The 14,813-nt window shown below is 34.7% G+C and overlaps 3 protein-coding genes across 3 annotated transcripts; 2 read left to right on the forward strand and 1 right to left on the reverse strand.

Annotated features, from left to right (window-relative positions):
• The first annotated feature begins 1 nt into the window (after position 1).
• On the forward strand, positions 2-2,049 carry LOC145906817 (ubiquitin-conjugating enzyme E2 C-like). Its single transcript, XM_082994275.1, has 6 exons — positions 2-132; positions 196-225; positions 484-570; positions 1,021-1,225; positions 1,575-1,634; positions 1,768-2,049. Exons 2-6 carry the CDS (start codon positions 214-216, stop codon positions 1,821-1,823), a joined length of 420 nt encoding a protein of 139 aa, XP_082850401.1. The 5' UTR covers positions 2-132; positions 196-213; the 3' UTR covers positions 1,824-2,049.
• A 2-nt stretch (positions 2,050-2,051) lies between these two features.
• LOC145906816 (PIH1 domain-containing protein 1-like) lies at positions 2,052-3,401 on the reverse strand. The gene has a single exon (XM_082994274.1). The coding sequence runs from the start codon at positions 3,149-3,151 to the stop codon at positions 2,246-2,248; it is 906 nt and encodes a 301-aa protein (XP_082850400.1). The 5' UTR covers positions 3,152-3,401; the 3' UTR covers positions 2,052-2,245.
• A 1,208-nt stretch (positions 3,402-4,609) lies between these two features.
• On the forward strand, positions 4,610-13,664 carry LOC145905790 (RNA polymerase II subunit A C-terminal domain phosphatase-like). The gene is made up of 19 exons (XM_082993078.1): positions 4,610-4,839; positions 4,950-5,033; positions 5,351-5,429; positions 5,848-5,988; positions 6,814-7,055; positions 7,292-7,401; positions 7,752-7,825; positions 7,930-8,137; positions 8,289-8,642; positions 8,914-9,074; positions 9,375-9,494; positions 10,361-10,488; positions 10,908-10,996; positions 11,569-11,736; positions 11,973-12,080; positions 12,255-12,340; positions 12,543-12,643; positions 12,960-13,149; positions 13,473-13,664. The coding sequence occupies exons 1-18, from the start codon at positions 4,622-4,624 to the stop codon at positions 13,126-13,128; spliced, it is 2,640 nt and encodes an 879-aa protein (XP_082849204.1). The 5' UTR covers positions 4,610-4,621; the 3' UTR covers positions 13,129-13,149; positions 13,473-13,664.
• Positions 13,665-14,813: the final 1,149 nt, after the last annotated feature.

Here is a 14,813-nt window from a genome sequence, read left to right on the forward strand (position 1 = left end):
GCAACAAATACACTGCATTTAAAAGAATGTCTTCACAAAATGCAAACCCAATCAATGCGATGAACACTAGTACGAGAAAACCTAAAGAAACAAGTACAACATGTAAAAAAGATTCAGCTTCTGTAAAAAAAAGGTAAGGACATTTTTAAATCCCGTTAAAAATTTTTATATTTTGTTTTAAAATTTATTTTACACAGGTTACAACAAGAGCTGATGGGTTTAATGGTAAGTTTGCTTTATATTATGTTCTCTAGGATATTTTTGAGTGTATTGTTAATTTTTATTATATGAAACTTCAATGAAACCATCTAATGTTATGCTTTTTACCAATGCTGTATGTTAAAATCGCTGATGGTTACCACTGGTTGCTTTTTACCCTGTAATAAATGACAATGTTTGCATGTCATTTATACATGCCATTAGTATCTAAATGTTGGTAGTTATGGCAATTGGATTAAAATTGACATCTTTTACAAATCACAGATGTCCGCTGAAAAGGGTGTTAGTGCATTTCCTGAAGAAGACAATTTATTTTTCTGGGTTGGAACGATTGAAGGGCCAGTAGGCACGGTAAGAGATGTCTTCTGTAACCATGGTTACCATTTGTACCAACCAATAAATATGCACATTTTGGTCACCCCTCATCAGTTTTTCACTACACAATTTTATATAGTTGAATAAATTTCTTTCATTTGAACCTATAAAACAGAAAAAAGGGAAATAGCTGGGCACAAAATAAAAAAAAATAAGCATGTTTGTCAGAAATAAACACACACACACACACACAGACATGATTCTTAAAAATGAGTACAAATCTTAGTAACAGGGGTGAAATGGTGACCCTGTCTTTTACATAATATGTTCTTAACCTAGTTATACGAAAATTTTACATATGTATCCATTAGGTTTGTTATGTTGTAAATGTATTTTTGTTATAAATGTAATTTAAAGGTGTATGTAATTGAATATTTAGCTGTTATTTATTGATCATTGTAACCAAGGCATTGTGCACAATTGCAGGTCTACGAAAACCTAAAATACCGTCTTACCCTGGAATTTACAAGCACTTATCCGTATGATGCACCCACTGTGAAATTTTCTACCCCTTGCTTTCATCCTAATGTTGATGAGTTTGGAAATATTTGTCTTGACATTTTAAAAGAAAAATGGTCCGCCTTATATGAAATTCGGACCATACTTTTATCCATCCAATCCTTGCTTGGTGGTAAGTTCAATTTTCATGTATTTAGTAGTGCAGTCTACACTAATATCAATAAATTTTGCTGAGCAATTTCTAACACATTTTCAGCTTTTTTGTATAAATACGTAAATGGTTTGTATCACAACAAAGTTATTATATATATGTCGCCCATTTATGCACATCATTAGTATTGCTGAATGCAACAATGTAATTTAACACAAACATCAAGTCAGAAACTGATTTCAGTAGGAAGCTATTTAACTGATTGTCAGTTTTAATATACGAAATCAAGACAAAGAGCCTACGAAATGTTTGTCGGCGTCTCTCTGTTTATTATCACTGTTTTTACACCTGTACTACTTGTTGTCCTCAGAGCCAAACAATGAAAGTCCACTAAACGTCCAAGCTGCTGATATGTGGGCTTCACAAACAGGTAATTATCATATATTTGGAAAATGGATAATGTGTTCTATTATGTTAAGTTGGGTGTTTACTTAACTATTCATCAATAATACATCATAGGCTACATTAAATTTCTTCTGTACTAACTCAGTTCCTTTTTGTAGTTTACAAGAAGCACTTGTTGAATCACTACGAAAAAAATGCCAAGCCAACTTTATGATGAACGTTGTACAAATATGTGTGTTTCTAGTTTTATATATCCCTTCCATTATGTCCTACATATTTTTTCCACATTTGCATTGTTTCTGGCAAATTTTTCTCTGGTAAAGGCAATTTTACATATTAATGCACAGTTTACCAAATTGATAGTATCGGTTTCATTCCTGTATAATCCCAACCAATCGGCAAATCCTCTGGAGGGTCGAAAACTTCCAAGTTACAATAAAGGATGGTCTTATTTAGTAAAGAGTGTTAAGTTCAGGGCAGATAGTTGATTTTAATGAAAGTGTTAATGTGTTTGAAAACGGATAAATTTTCAACATTGGAACAAATATTTATTTTCGTTGAAAGCAACACTTTGCAGCAATAAATACACATAAACGTTTTACTATCCACAAATGTAACCAATATTAAATATTGTTTTCATTTGATTTGAACTTTCATAGTTACTGTCAAACACTTGGTCTTAACGTCAAATTGTGCCCCACACTCCTCCTGCACCAAATCAAATGGAAGAAATATATCTAGCAAGTATTGTTTTGGTCGAGTGCACACCACCAGTCTGTCCTCACCCACATCAACAAGCACAGAATTTGCTTTGTTGATTTTCGGCAACCAAACTTCAGCGATTAAAAACTGGGGATGTCCTTCTTCTGGTTCGCGTACAATCTTGAATTTGGGTTTTTTGGAAACGGTTTCTGTCACAAGTGGAGCTTTTTCTGGCATTTCTTGTATTAAAGTTTGCTTTCTCACATTTTGTTCATCCACTCTTCCAAGAAACTTCTTGTGTTTTAAAAGCACCCAGTCACGTTCCAGTTGGACGTCATATTTATTCAGAAGACCTTCGAACACAATACTCATGAAAAAGCCAAAGAAAATTTTGCTGTTATTAATGGTGTGCAGAAATCCTGGGTTGATGATCACATCATAAGCAATACACCCCTTTCCTTTATTATCTGTTTCGGCATGTGCTTCACCCAAGCTCATTGGCACCCGATAGTCCACCATTTCATCTGGGTCTTCTAACTTTTCCAACATTTTTAACAATTCCTGTTCAGTGATTGCTTCTGGGGCTGGGACTGTGCTCGAAGTACAAATATTGATGAAAACTTTTTCGTTGGTCTTTGTATTTTTCGTTTTAATGCAGCATCCTGGGGTTGGTTTCACTGAGTTCCATGGTTGTGTTTGCGGTTGTGTTTGATCACCTCCTGCTTGCTGTGATTGGAGCAGAAGATCTTGGTAGAACTTTTGTAGATCTTCATCGTTCATGTCTTTGCCTGCAGAGGCACCAACATTAAACAACTCTGATGTGTCAACTTCTTCTGTCATTTTTCCAAATCATTCACCTTTCTGCTGTTAGTGCATAAAGATAAATGTCAATCAAAAGTTCATGTAATAAAACAACAATATAATAATAAAAGTAATTTAGTTTGTGTCGCACACTAGGTGATTGCTAAGCTCTTCATGTAATTGTGGAAAATTTATCTTTTTAATAATAGGCTGTTATAAGTTTCATTTTACATATGTAAACACAACAAAAAATCAAACAGCTTTGTGGAACTCTTTGGTTGAAAATCTACTGCTAACACATACACAATTAGCAGGCATTTTTTCTGTTTCATTTTGCAATTAAAGCTAAATTGAGGTAACCAATACAGAAAGAGAAAAGTGATGTATTATGTATGCAGCTTTGGAATGCTTTACCCCAATCACACTTCCTTTTCAAAATGACAAGAGAACGTTTCTAAAATATGCGAATTTACGAACTTTCATACATAATTGTTATTCATTCGAAGTTTCGGATTTTCGCTTTTTAACAAACCTTTTCAAGATAACCGGAAAACAGGTACATCCCCTCGTTTCTAACTGTAAATTAGTCATGTGAAACGATGCGTGCATATTGTAAATTATTTTTTATTTGGGGAACATTTGAAAAATGTTCGTTTTTACGTTAAAAACACTTGGTAAATATTTACATATTTTTTTTTTCTGGGTCAAAGACATAACAAAATTACAAGGGGTGTTTTTTACCAGTTCTCGAAACTATTTAGCCCAAGTTTACGTGGGTCAACTGCTTTTACTACGGAAAAAATGAAATGTGTTGTTGTTTTGCGTATTAATTGATGTTGGTTGTTTGCATTGAATAATGTTGCTTTATTTGTTAAATATGTTGAATCATCAAACAGAAAACTCTATTATAAGGATTTAGTTTGAATTCTAATAAAAGCATGTGCACAAAACTTTTGCAAAACATGCATGGGTTGGGATTGGGAATTCTTATGTATATTACAATTACAACTGAGTTTGGTTTGTTTGCCAAAAAGTTTTTAGATAAAGGGTTTAAGGACTATGTCAACACAATTTTCTATATTAAGATATACAAACTATCCATATTTACAAATTTAGTGTCACACTTGTAGTTGCAGTTGCATATAAGTCATGTGTGAGTGTGAATGTGTGTTTACATATTTGTTTTACACAAATACATCTTACCCATTCCTGTCATAATATATAGTTCTTATATTGGTATTGTACAATACTTACATTATGCCAGAAAATTATGTTATGAGAGTTAACATATCACATATTATATAGGCCTATAGCAGTAGAATGCTTTTTTATTAACACAATGTTAACATTTGTACCTGGCCACTAAATAATGGTCCAATACCAATGAAAATAATTGTGTATACACTAACATAACCAAAAATCTTTTATAAAAATATCTATGAACAACAGCCATAGTGTGACTTTTTAATTGTGTATTATCATTAAAATTTTAGCAAGGTAAACTTTAGTATGGAGGAGGTGTTTATTCCTGGTGATAAACCAGTTCGTCTTATTGAGTGGTTGGTTAAATTGGATGATTGGATCCAGTATGGAGCTCCCATAGCAATATACAGACAAGTGGAGGATCCGTCAAAGGGAATAAAAACAAAAGAAGTTCACATGAAATCGAAAAATGTCGGCAGGGTTAAAAAGCTGTTGTTACAGATCGGACAAGTCGCTAAACCAGGGTGAGTGCAGTCTTCTTTTTTTAAGTTATGTTGCATATGTGAATGTGATTTTATGGTCTTTAAATTATGTCTGTGGTTTAGAATTTCAAAATAACATATCTTTTATTCAGTTTTCCATTACTTGAATTGGAAAGTTGTAGTCATCCAATTGTGATGAAAGATATGTGCGCTGAGTGTGGACAAGACCTCAGATTGTAAGGAAATGCAGTTTTGTTTATATATATATTGTTTTCTTAATAATTAGACCAATTGTTTTCATCCTTTTTGGCAAAGTTTGAAACCAATTATATTGGCCAGGTGATTTTTAAAAAATAAAATAAAATTACTTTGCACCAGAAGAAATGTATAAGAAAGAATATATATAATGGGAAACTATCATGGACCAGCAGTTGAGAAACTTTGGGCTGGAATTTATGTTAATGAAAGTCTGATGATCTAATCTATTGATGACATAAAAAATACCAGATTTTGGCCTGGCTGTTCTCAAACTTTTTCTATTTTTTATACTTAGGTTAGTGGAAAAGCAAGGCCACAAGTCAGCTCATGTTTCCATGGTCCCAAATATTCCAGAGCTTAAGATAAGTGCTCGGGTAAGCTGGTGATTGGTTTGTGAATTTAAATAAATTTAAAGCTATGGAATTGGGTCAGAATTTCCCCACACTGTGGTGACCTATCCCATATTACAATTGGTAAAAACATTTCAAAGTTGCAACTGAAAGCAAAGAAATATCCCCCTAAAACTACGTTAAACAGCATTATGGACAGCGATCTTAGACAACGTTAATATATGTACCCTTGGTGGTCCAGATTAAAAGACCCACAGACCTGAAATTCAGGCCCTGAATTAGCCCATGTTTAGGGCAAACTGTTATGTTCAAGATGCATTTAATTTTTCTTTGTTACTCGCCTGTTACAATTAGATGAACTGATTGTAAGGTATATACATCATAAAATAATGTTTCAAAAACCTTAGTCTCAAACACGCCTTAACTTTTTTTGTCTCAACAGCAAGCAGAAGAAATTGCGAAACAAGATGTGGAAAGACTTCATAAGATGAAGAAACTTGTTCTTCTCGTTGATCTTGACCAAACCTTGATTCACACGACCCAAAATGCCTTGTTTGCAAATTTGTGCAAAGCTGACAACAAAGTTTGTATTATTTATACCCTTTTGTTTTATGTTTTTTTTGCTCAATATAAAACCACTGTCTAGGTATTAGATGCAATTACTTGTATTTAATTGTTGTATATAAAAATAAATAGATACCTCTGCATAAATATTATTACTGTTGTGTTCATGGGCGTATCCAGGGGGGGGGTCCGGGGGGTGTAAATTATTTTGGTCTTTTTTGATAACTTAACAAACGCCACTGTATTTTTTGTCAAAATCCGCGTGAAAAACAGAAATTTTCTTTGACGTTGACCTAAAAACCGCATCGTGTTGCATTCGCCATTGTTTCCAAACAGGGAGCATTGTTACCGAACACTTGGCATTGTTACCAAACATGTTGCATTGTTACGAAACAAGTGTCCTTTTTCGTCAGTTCATGGACGTAACGTCGTTTTTCAGTGGCCACGTTGTAATGACAAGCGGTTTATTTGCGTGATAGTCAATTAGTTTAGTTGTTAAACTTTCCATAGCGTTACACAATTGCGCAATCCAGGCCAGAAAGCCACCGTTTATGTGACGATAGGCGCGAACACCGGCGTTCATATTTTGCGATTCTCGCCCACAATAGTTTATACTTACTTTGTACTTGAAAATCGGGGAATTCCCTAAAAAAATTTGGACCCCCCCCTTTAAAAATTCCTGGATACGCCCCTGGTTGTGTTGATTAAATACGTGAATCAATAACTTTATGCTTCAAATAAATTCTTTTGAGAATTTTGTAGTTTAAAATGTTTGTTTTTGTGTTTTTGTTTTTGCAAACTGTTTTTGTCATTTTCATTGCACCACAAAATATTTTTTCTTCAGGACTTCTACACTTTCCACTTGCACAAAAACGAGCCAACTTTATACACCAAACTCAGACCACACAGCCGGGAGTTTATTGACACAATTTCCAAGCTCTACGAGCTGCAGATTGTGACTTTTGGGTCGAGGCAGTATGCACACAAAATCGCAGACTTTATTGACCCTAACAAGAAGTACTTTGCAAACCGCATTTTGTCACGCGATGAATGCATAAATCCAATGAAAAAGTCTGGAAATCTAAGGTATAATGTATTTGTTATTGGAAATGTTTCGAACTATTGCATACAGTGTATTTTGATGGTTTTGGTGTGATGCTATTGCATATAATTAATGTATTGTGTTTTATCTGGTTATGCTTGAACATGTTGGAGAAAAATGTATTTTCCAAAGTGCCTAAATTGTGCAAAAAAAGAAAGTATCCTATGGCATTGCCAGCTTATTGACTGCGCCAAAGTTTATGAGCAAATTCTCATTTTAGGCATTTATTTCCTTGTGGAGATTCGATGGTTTGCATCATTGACGACCGTGATGATGTTTGGAACGCGATCCCAAACCTCGTACTTGTGAAAAAATATTCCTTCTTCCCTGGTTAGTTTATCACTACTTTAAAATAACTTTAATAAATTAGTACAAATATACATGATCTTTTATGTTAGTATCATATATCAGGGCCTGATGGCACTATTGGTTGAGCTTTGCTTGGCCATAGTGTTTCCACCTTGTTTTCTCCGTAAGGTTGCACCTAGTTTGGTGCCCAACGGATGACGGTGATTGTATAGTCACCACAAAGTGGAAGTCTTTGCTTGGCCGTTTGGTCAGCAAAGTCGTCTGAAAGTCACACGAATGTATCAGTTTGTTAAGACCTTTTAGGTCGAAACAGTGGCCATCTGTCTGCAGCTTACACAATTTATCAGTTTGTTAACATTCACATGTTGTAGGGTCTGGTGACATAAATAGTCCAGATAAGCTTGAATCCAACAAAACAAAGAATGGGAAACAAAGTTTAAAGAAGGTATTTTAAACACATACAATTTACAATGTGTGGTTTATATGTTTTATAGGTTGTTATATTCTGCGTGCAATCCACTTTTACAAAGCTATTTTATCCCTGGTTAGAATGGATCGGCATCTAAAGACGACAATGGAACTAAAGTTTCACCTCGAAAGAGAAAATCGGAAGAAGATGAAACGTTAAGTGAAGTTGCGTCGTCCAAAGTACAAAAAACTTCGATTGATTTGGAAAATGAAATTGATTCCAGGAAAGATGTGGAAAATCTGCCGGCAGAAAAAAACGAGAAATTAGCGTCGTCAAACACAACCACAGGTAGTATTTGGATTTGAAACCAGTAATCTTTGAGTTTCACCTTTGCGTTGCATATGACCGAATATCAAATATGATTGATCTTTGAAATTTAAGAATATTGACAGGATATACTCCTGTAATTTAACATTTGGTCTCTTTTTTGTATGTGAAGATATGAAGGGAACGAAATCGAAAATCATTGATGAGAAAACTGTTGGTGAACCACCCACGGAAGCAGGGGAAAATACAACAAGTCATGAGGATGCTGCGACCAGAACAGAGACACAAGGCTCGGGCGACAAACTATCAGACGATGAAAATAACACTGAAAGAACACTTTCTTCTGTTGATTGCAACAAATCTGGCAAAGAAACGACAAACAATCATTCAGACAATCATACAGACAATAAAGACAACGAACAACATGATTCTTCTATTGAAAACAATAATAATATCAGGGAAAACAAAGATGATGACATGTCGGATAGTAAAACAAACTGTAAAGCAAAACCTGCGCCAGCTCCAGGTTAGATGGGTTATTTTATTTTTTGGTTGGTGCAATGTTGCTAACATTTTATTACAGCAGTGTGAAATAATTATTTTTTAGCATTTAACTCCAAAACAAAGTTTGCTGTGTGTATATTAGTGTAACTAATAACCATATCTATCTTTTCAAAAATTTTGTTCATTTACCTTACTTGATGAGAGTCTAATTTAATATAATTTATATTCCCTCATTGTCTTGTGCTTATCTGAAATCAATCAACAACACCCAAAAATCAAATTGAAAATTTCAGGCAACGACGAACTTGAGGATAATGATGATTATCTTCTCCACCTCCAGCATATCCTCACAACTATTCATGAAACTTATTACGATGCATATCAAAAACATAAAGATGGGGGGTTTGAACACCCCCCTGACCTTAGAGGAGTCGTTCCTTTCCTTAGAAGCCGGGTGGGTACAGGGAAATTCCATTTTCAATATGTTTTGGCAATTTTTACTATTCAAATTAATACTTATTTTCTTAAAAAATAAAATTTCATTAGAATTGTGCTAATAGTAAAAGTATATGCAAAAGTTTAAACAGCAATGTAACACGGAGTTGAGCTGCAATAATAAGAAAAAAAAATTCGTTGTTTATTTGGTTGTTTTAAATTGAAGTTGCTTGTTTTGGCAGCTTTTAGAATATATGTAAGCATTTCCTTCTGCAACAAAAGTCAAAATATATTTTATCAAAAATTTTTTCTTCTCCAGGTATTATTTGGATGCAATCTTGTTTTTACCGGAGTCATTCCCAACAATTTTAAGGGGCTTCCCCACCAGCATAAGGCTCACATTATTGCGAAACAACTTGGAGCTGTTGTGGATACTAAGGTACCAACCTAATGTGCTGCTAAACCTACTAACACTACTACTAAGCATATTAAATGAAGGTTTCACAATACCACGCATCCATAGGCGTCGATTTAGGGGTGACATGTCACCCCTCACAAACAAACAGGGGGTGACAATGTGTGTATTGTCACCCCTGGATTTCAGTTAAATTAAAAAGTATTGTCAGAAAAACCACACACATTATACTATCCGCTAAGCAAGTTTCAAACGACTTGTATTATTATCATCACAATCAGGACAAACACAAGTGTCTCGTGGATTGTTACGCAACAAAGTGACATGAAACGGAATTTACGTTGTTTTCCTATGTTTAGGGCGATACGACTGACGAAATGTTTTTCTGTGTGTTTTTAAAACCTGGAAAAGTCACCCTTAATATTTTTCAAAACGTTAAAAAATCTACGCCTATGCACGCACCCTAGTATATTTATAGAGATTTTCAGCTTAATCTGTGTGTGATCCATAAACCAGTTATTTTCAGTCATTAACGCTTGTTGATTTTTATAATTTCCAAAGGTTTTTTTATTAATACAAGTTCTGTATAAGCACCAAATTACAATAATTGGTAATATTGCTGCTGCTCTGATGGTTAACAAGCTAAATACCATCCAAATGAAGTTTAGCAAAGATGAACTGGCAGAATACGTATGTAATTATGGCAGCTATAAAACAATGACAGAAACCACATGAAATTGTGTGCATCAAATATTTGGAATAAAGTAATCATATTTTGTGATGTATTTTATAAACAGGCATTCAGTGACTGGTAAAGTAAATTATATTAAAAAATATATATAGAAAAAATAAAGTAAAACTATTGCTTTTGTTTCATGGTCGACAACAAGGTAAATGAAACGACGACACATCTAGTTGGTGGAAAAAAAGGCACTGCAAAATATCAGGAATGCATCAAAATTGGAAAAGACACAATTAAATTTGTGTCGATCGAATGGCTTTGGGCCTGCTCGGAAAGGTGAGCTAAGAAGTCGAACATGGGCAGAAACCAGTCATGTAAAACAAAATTGTAAGACACAACATGTCCCTCAAGTGAAACCATTTTGACATTAAGCTGAAATATGAATGCTCATATATTTGTTGGAAAATCGCGAACACCTCCAATCTTACTCTGTTTCAATGTGACTAGATCAAAAACTGCTATATGATAGCATTACTTAAAAATACATCAACAAACAAGAACTGATCGCATTACCTTAAAATAAATTAACCAACCAGGTTGTGCTCATTACAAATCACATGAGCTACATGTGACCAGTTCGCTTGCTGTCTTTCTTGATCCAAATACCGAAAAGTAATGCACAATCCATAATGGATGTGCTTTTGTGAATTTTTAAAGTGGTCTTGTATGTTTTTTTAATGCTTTTGTTCCTCTAGGTGGGAAAAAGTCGAGGAAAAGTTGTTCCCAATTCCAAAAAGTTCAGGCAGCAACACATTGAGCAGGGAAGGAACTCCACCAAGCCAAGGTATGGAATGTTGATCAACATTTAATACTTTTACTGAAATTGTGACCATACTCACAGTTTTAATGCAAGGTATGGAGTGTTTAGCAATTCTCCGTATGGAAGAAATTTAGCCATAGTTTGTCTCTGTTGTTGGTAGCCCAACTGATCGACATTGACTTACTTAGTTTTTTTCCTAATTTTGAAAATTCATTTACGCCAAACTGATGTCTGCCTGTTCTATTTAAACTTTAAGTAAAATAATGAATGTCCTTAGTGGTTGGCAACCTTTCTGGCTTGCGGGCTAGAAATTTCGGATCACATTATCATTGGGGTACATCAAAAAATACAATTTATGATCGTATTTACATTATCAAACTGTAATCAAAAAGCAGAAATATGTTAAATAATATCAAACAAAACTACAGTTTTAATAGTTTTATGACCAACTAATATCAACCCCTGTTGGGCCAAATTTGAAGATTAAACAGATCAGAGAAAGGCCCACAATCTGCAGTTTGCCTTCATCAATACATGATGACTGTGCAGGATGGATAGACAACAAGTCCTGTTCTAATTCTGATAATTTTTTTCAGGAGGCAAATCCACCAAGCAAGATGGTTCTGGTCCAAAAACTTACAATGCCCTTACGGGAAAACTTGTGAAAAAAGTCAAGGATCCACGTTTTGATTTCATGGTTACAGAGGCAGTAAATCGTGTTGTGGAGCACAAACGAGTTAATCCACTTTACTCATCCCTAATAGGTATTTTGTCTCTGTTTGTAAATATTTCTGGACAGGTATTTCAAATGGTGAAATTAATTTTTCCACAATAAAAGCAAAACTAAAACAAGAAACTCTGTGTAAACTCCACATTTAAGTTTGTATAAAAAAGTTCAAATAATAGTGTTTAGATTTTAATGTAAGCATGTTGTTTATAAAATTAACCTTTTTTCAACTTATCTTTTTTGTTTTTGTCACTTTACTTTTTCCTGATTCAGACCCAAATGTTACCGTTCCATTGGTGCCACAAGAAGTTCCAGAAACACTTCTGTCAACCTCATCTTCCACCAGTGAAAGTGAACAACCCTCGTCATCGAAGGCTGCAGGTGTGTTGAAATATTTGAACATATTATTGTGCATTAAGAGAAGTTATTTAAGAATAGAAAAAAATGAAGACATTTGTTGTCAAGTTGTTTTTGATTTTGCCTACTTTTAGGCATCATCAGTTTCACCTTTTCAAATCTAAGCTTGCTAATGTGCTAGATATAATTTGTCTGCAGTGCGGACACGCAAACCAAGCATGGTTGAAGTTATGGGGATTGGATATTCATTATCGACCAATGACATCGAAGATATGGACAAAGAGGTTTGGACATTACTTATGTTTTGTGAAGTGTTAGAAGTAAAAAAATTGGGCTGCAAAACTAACTTTTTTGGAAACTAAACAATTGTTCTGTTGAAAACTGGTCTTTTCTAATCCTTCAATATGTAACAACTCTGCTACAGTTAGTAATTTTTTGTTGCTCATTGTTCCTGTAATGCTGATCTTGTATTCCTGCTTCTGTTAGGTTGATGATCTGATGAATGACGAAGAGGAAGATTCCCTTGGAACAATGATCGATCTTCCATCTTCCTCCTCATCAAGTGAAGCGAGCAGATCTGCACGACTGTAAGTTGTTCTTCTTCCAAGTGATCATGAGTGTCAGTGTTTTAATATGTACAAAGTTTGGTGTCTTCTTACATGAACAGAAGTGAAAATAGAAACAAACCTTAATGTCATACTTGACTGAACTGAACAACGTTAAATAAAAAACAACATTTTTATGCCTTTGTACAAGATTTTGTTGCAAGATTTGCTTATTTTAGAATGTTTTAATGCTTCTAACGAAATTCATTGCAATGAAGCACACCGTTTATCGACAATGACCTTTAGTGACGTCATAATATACACGGGAGTAATTTGCATGAATATTGTTTCACGTAAGGACGCCGAGTCAGTTGACTGAACAAGTGCAGGAAACAAACGATGGCGAACCGTCAGAAAAATCCTCTAGTTCATCAGAAGAAGAGTTTGATCACATGGCGGAATTACTCGACCATGAAATGCATTATGACGAAGACAATTTCGACGACAACCTTGACACGCTTGACTGAACGACGTGCGCAAAGTTGCGAGTAAGTTGCCCAATAGAATATTGGAATTTACAACGCGACACCCTTAACCGGATACCATGTAGTTGTGATCAGAATACAAAATAACAAATATTTCGTTTCTTCTCACTGATGGCGCTTCTTCAAAAACTATACGTCTGATAAAAGAAAATTACAAAAATTGCGATAATCGTAATGATAAAAAATCTACATTAGTTACTTTTTCATGTATATGCCGACTGACTGTATTGGCCTCCAGAACACTTTTTGATGGAAAAGCGATTTATACAAAATGTCAAGTTTTGCATATTTTGTAGTTGTAATCTCACCAACTGTTTTTTTTTCAGCAGCAGAAAAGCCCGCTGTCTTGGTGCTGCCGGGAATCATATCTCCGCAAGATGGCGCAGCTGAGCAGTTTACTTGTTTGTTTTAAGTCACCCGTTTTTTCCACTTGTTTTTTTGTAAACTCTGATCGTGTTTTGCGAATGTGATTGTGACGCAAAATCAACCAAGCGTGAATTTAAACTTTACTTCGTGGTTTGTCGTAAATTTGTCGTAAAATCAGTCGGTTCAAGATTGTCAAGTGTTGGAGTTATTTAGCATGCTGACAATTCTTCTTTTGAAGGTTATGGGACAAATTTTAGTTGTCTCATTGACTTATTCTGATCAGTCAGGTCGTTCTCGGTATAATTTATATTCAGAAAATTTGCGTTATTTTTGGCATAATCTCAGTTTCACTAACTGATGAAAATAATTTCAATCTTTATTTCGATTTTGTTGTCAATGCCAAATTCGCTATAGCTTACACTTCCTAGGTTAAACAACTTGCGGAATCTTGCAAAACATGTGTTTATTTTGAAAAAGAAGGAATTTTGAAATAGGCTGAAAAACTTAAACAAATCAAAACGTAACAGATAATAAGTTGTGCCATTCAGTTGATACAAAAGCAAAACAATGAATGTTAACAACAGACAGACTGCAAATCTTCAAAGCAAACACTGCTAATAAGAAAAGTATAAACTACAGAAAAGGTTTTGTCACAGAATGGAATGAATGTGAAAAAAGGTGTCAAGACCACTAAACACATTCGAGGGATCTACCATCCTGATTACTATGAGTTAACAGATCCGACAGCCATCACATTGTGGGTTTCCGTTCGGCAAGCAAACAAAACTACTACAGATGTTGTTTGAATATTTGCACCAAAGGTATGTTGCTCCAGCAAGTATGGAAACAACTATGATTAAGCCAAGAACAACAACCAACAATCTTTGCCACCATTTCAATGTAAAGTATTCCTGAAAAACATAATTGCAATGAAAATATATAATTGTAAAAAAAATGTTCTCACTATCTGTTTAAGTCAGACCGCTTCTCACAACATGATCCTAAAACTGAGTTTTGGTGGTGATCTACATTTAAACACCTAGAGGCTGTTTCGCTTGCTTTTTAAAAACAATTGGGACTTGTGACTCTTCAAGGGGGACTTGTATTGTTCAATAGATTCGTATACAGCTGCGTTACGTCAGTACCCATTTAGTTTTTTTTGGGTTCCTGGTAATCGTGCTATTGTGGGATAAAACAGCCCCCGGGGGCTACTTCTAAAGCAGTGATTCCCAACCTTTTTGTGGTTGCGTACCACTTGGAGGTAAAACAATTTCGACGCGTACCTCCAAGCTGAGTGCTAC

This window comes from Ascidia mentula, chromosome 6 (assembly GCF_947561715.1).
Source record: "Ascidia mentula chromosome 6, kaAscMent1.1, whole genome shotgun sequence".
In the NCBI taxonomy this organism is placed as follows: Eukaryota; Metazoa; Chordata; class Ascidiacea; order Phlebobranchia; family Ascidiidae; genus Ascidia; species Ascidia mentula.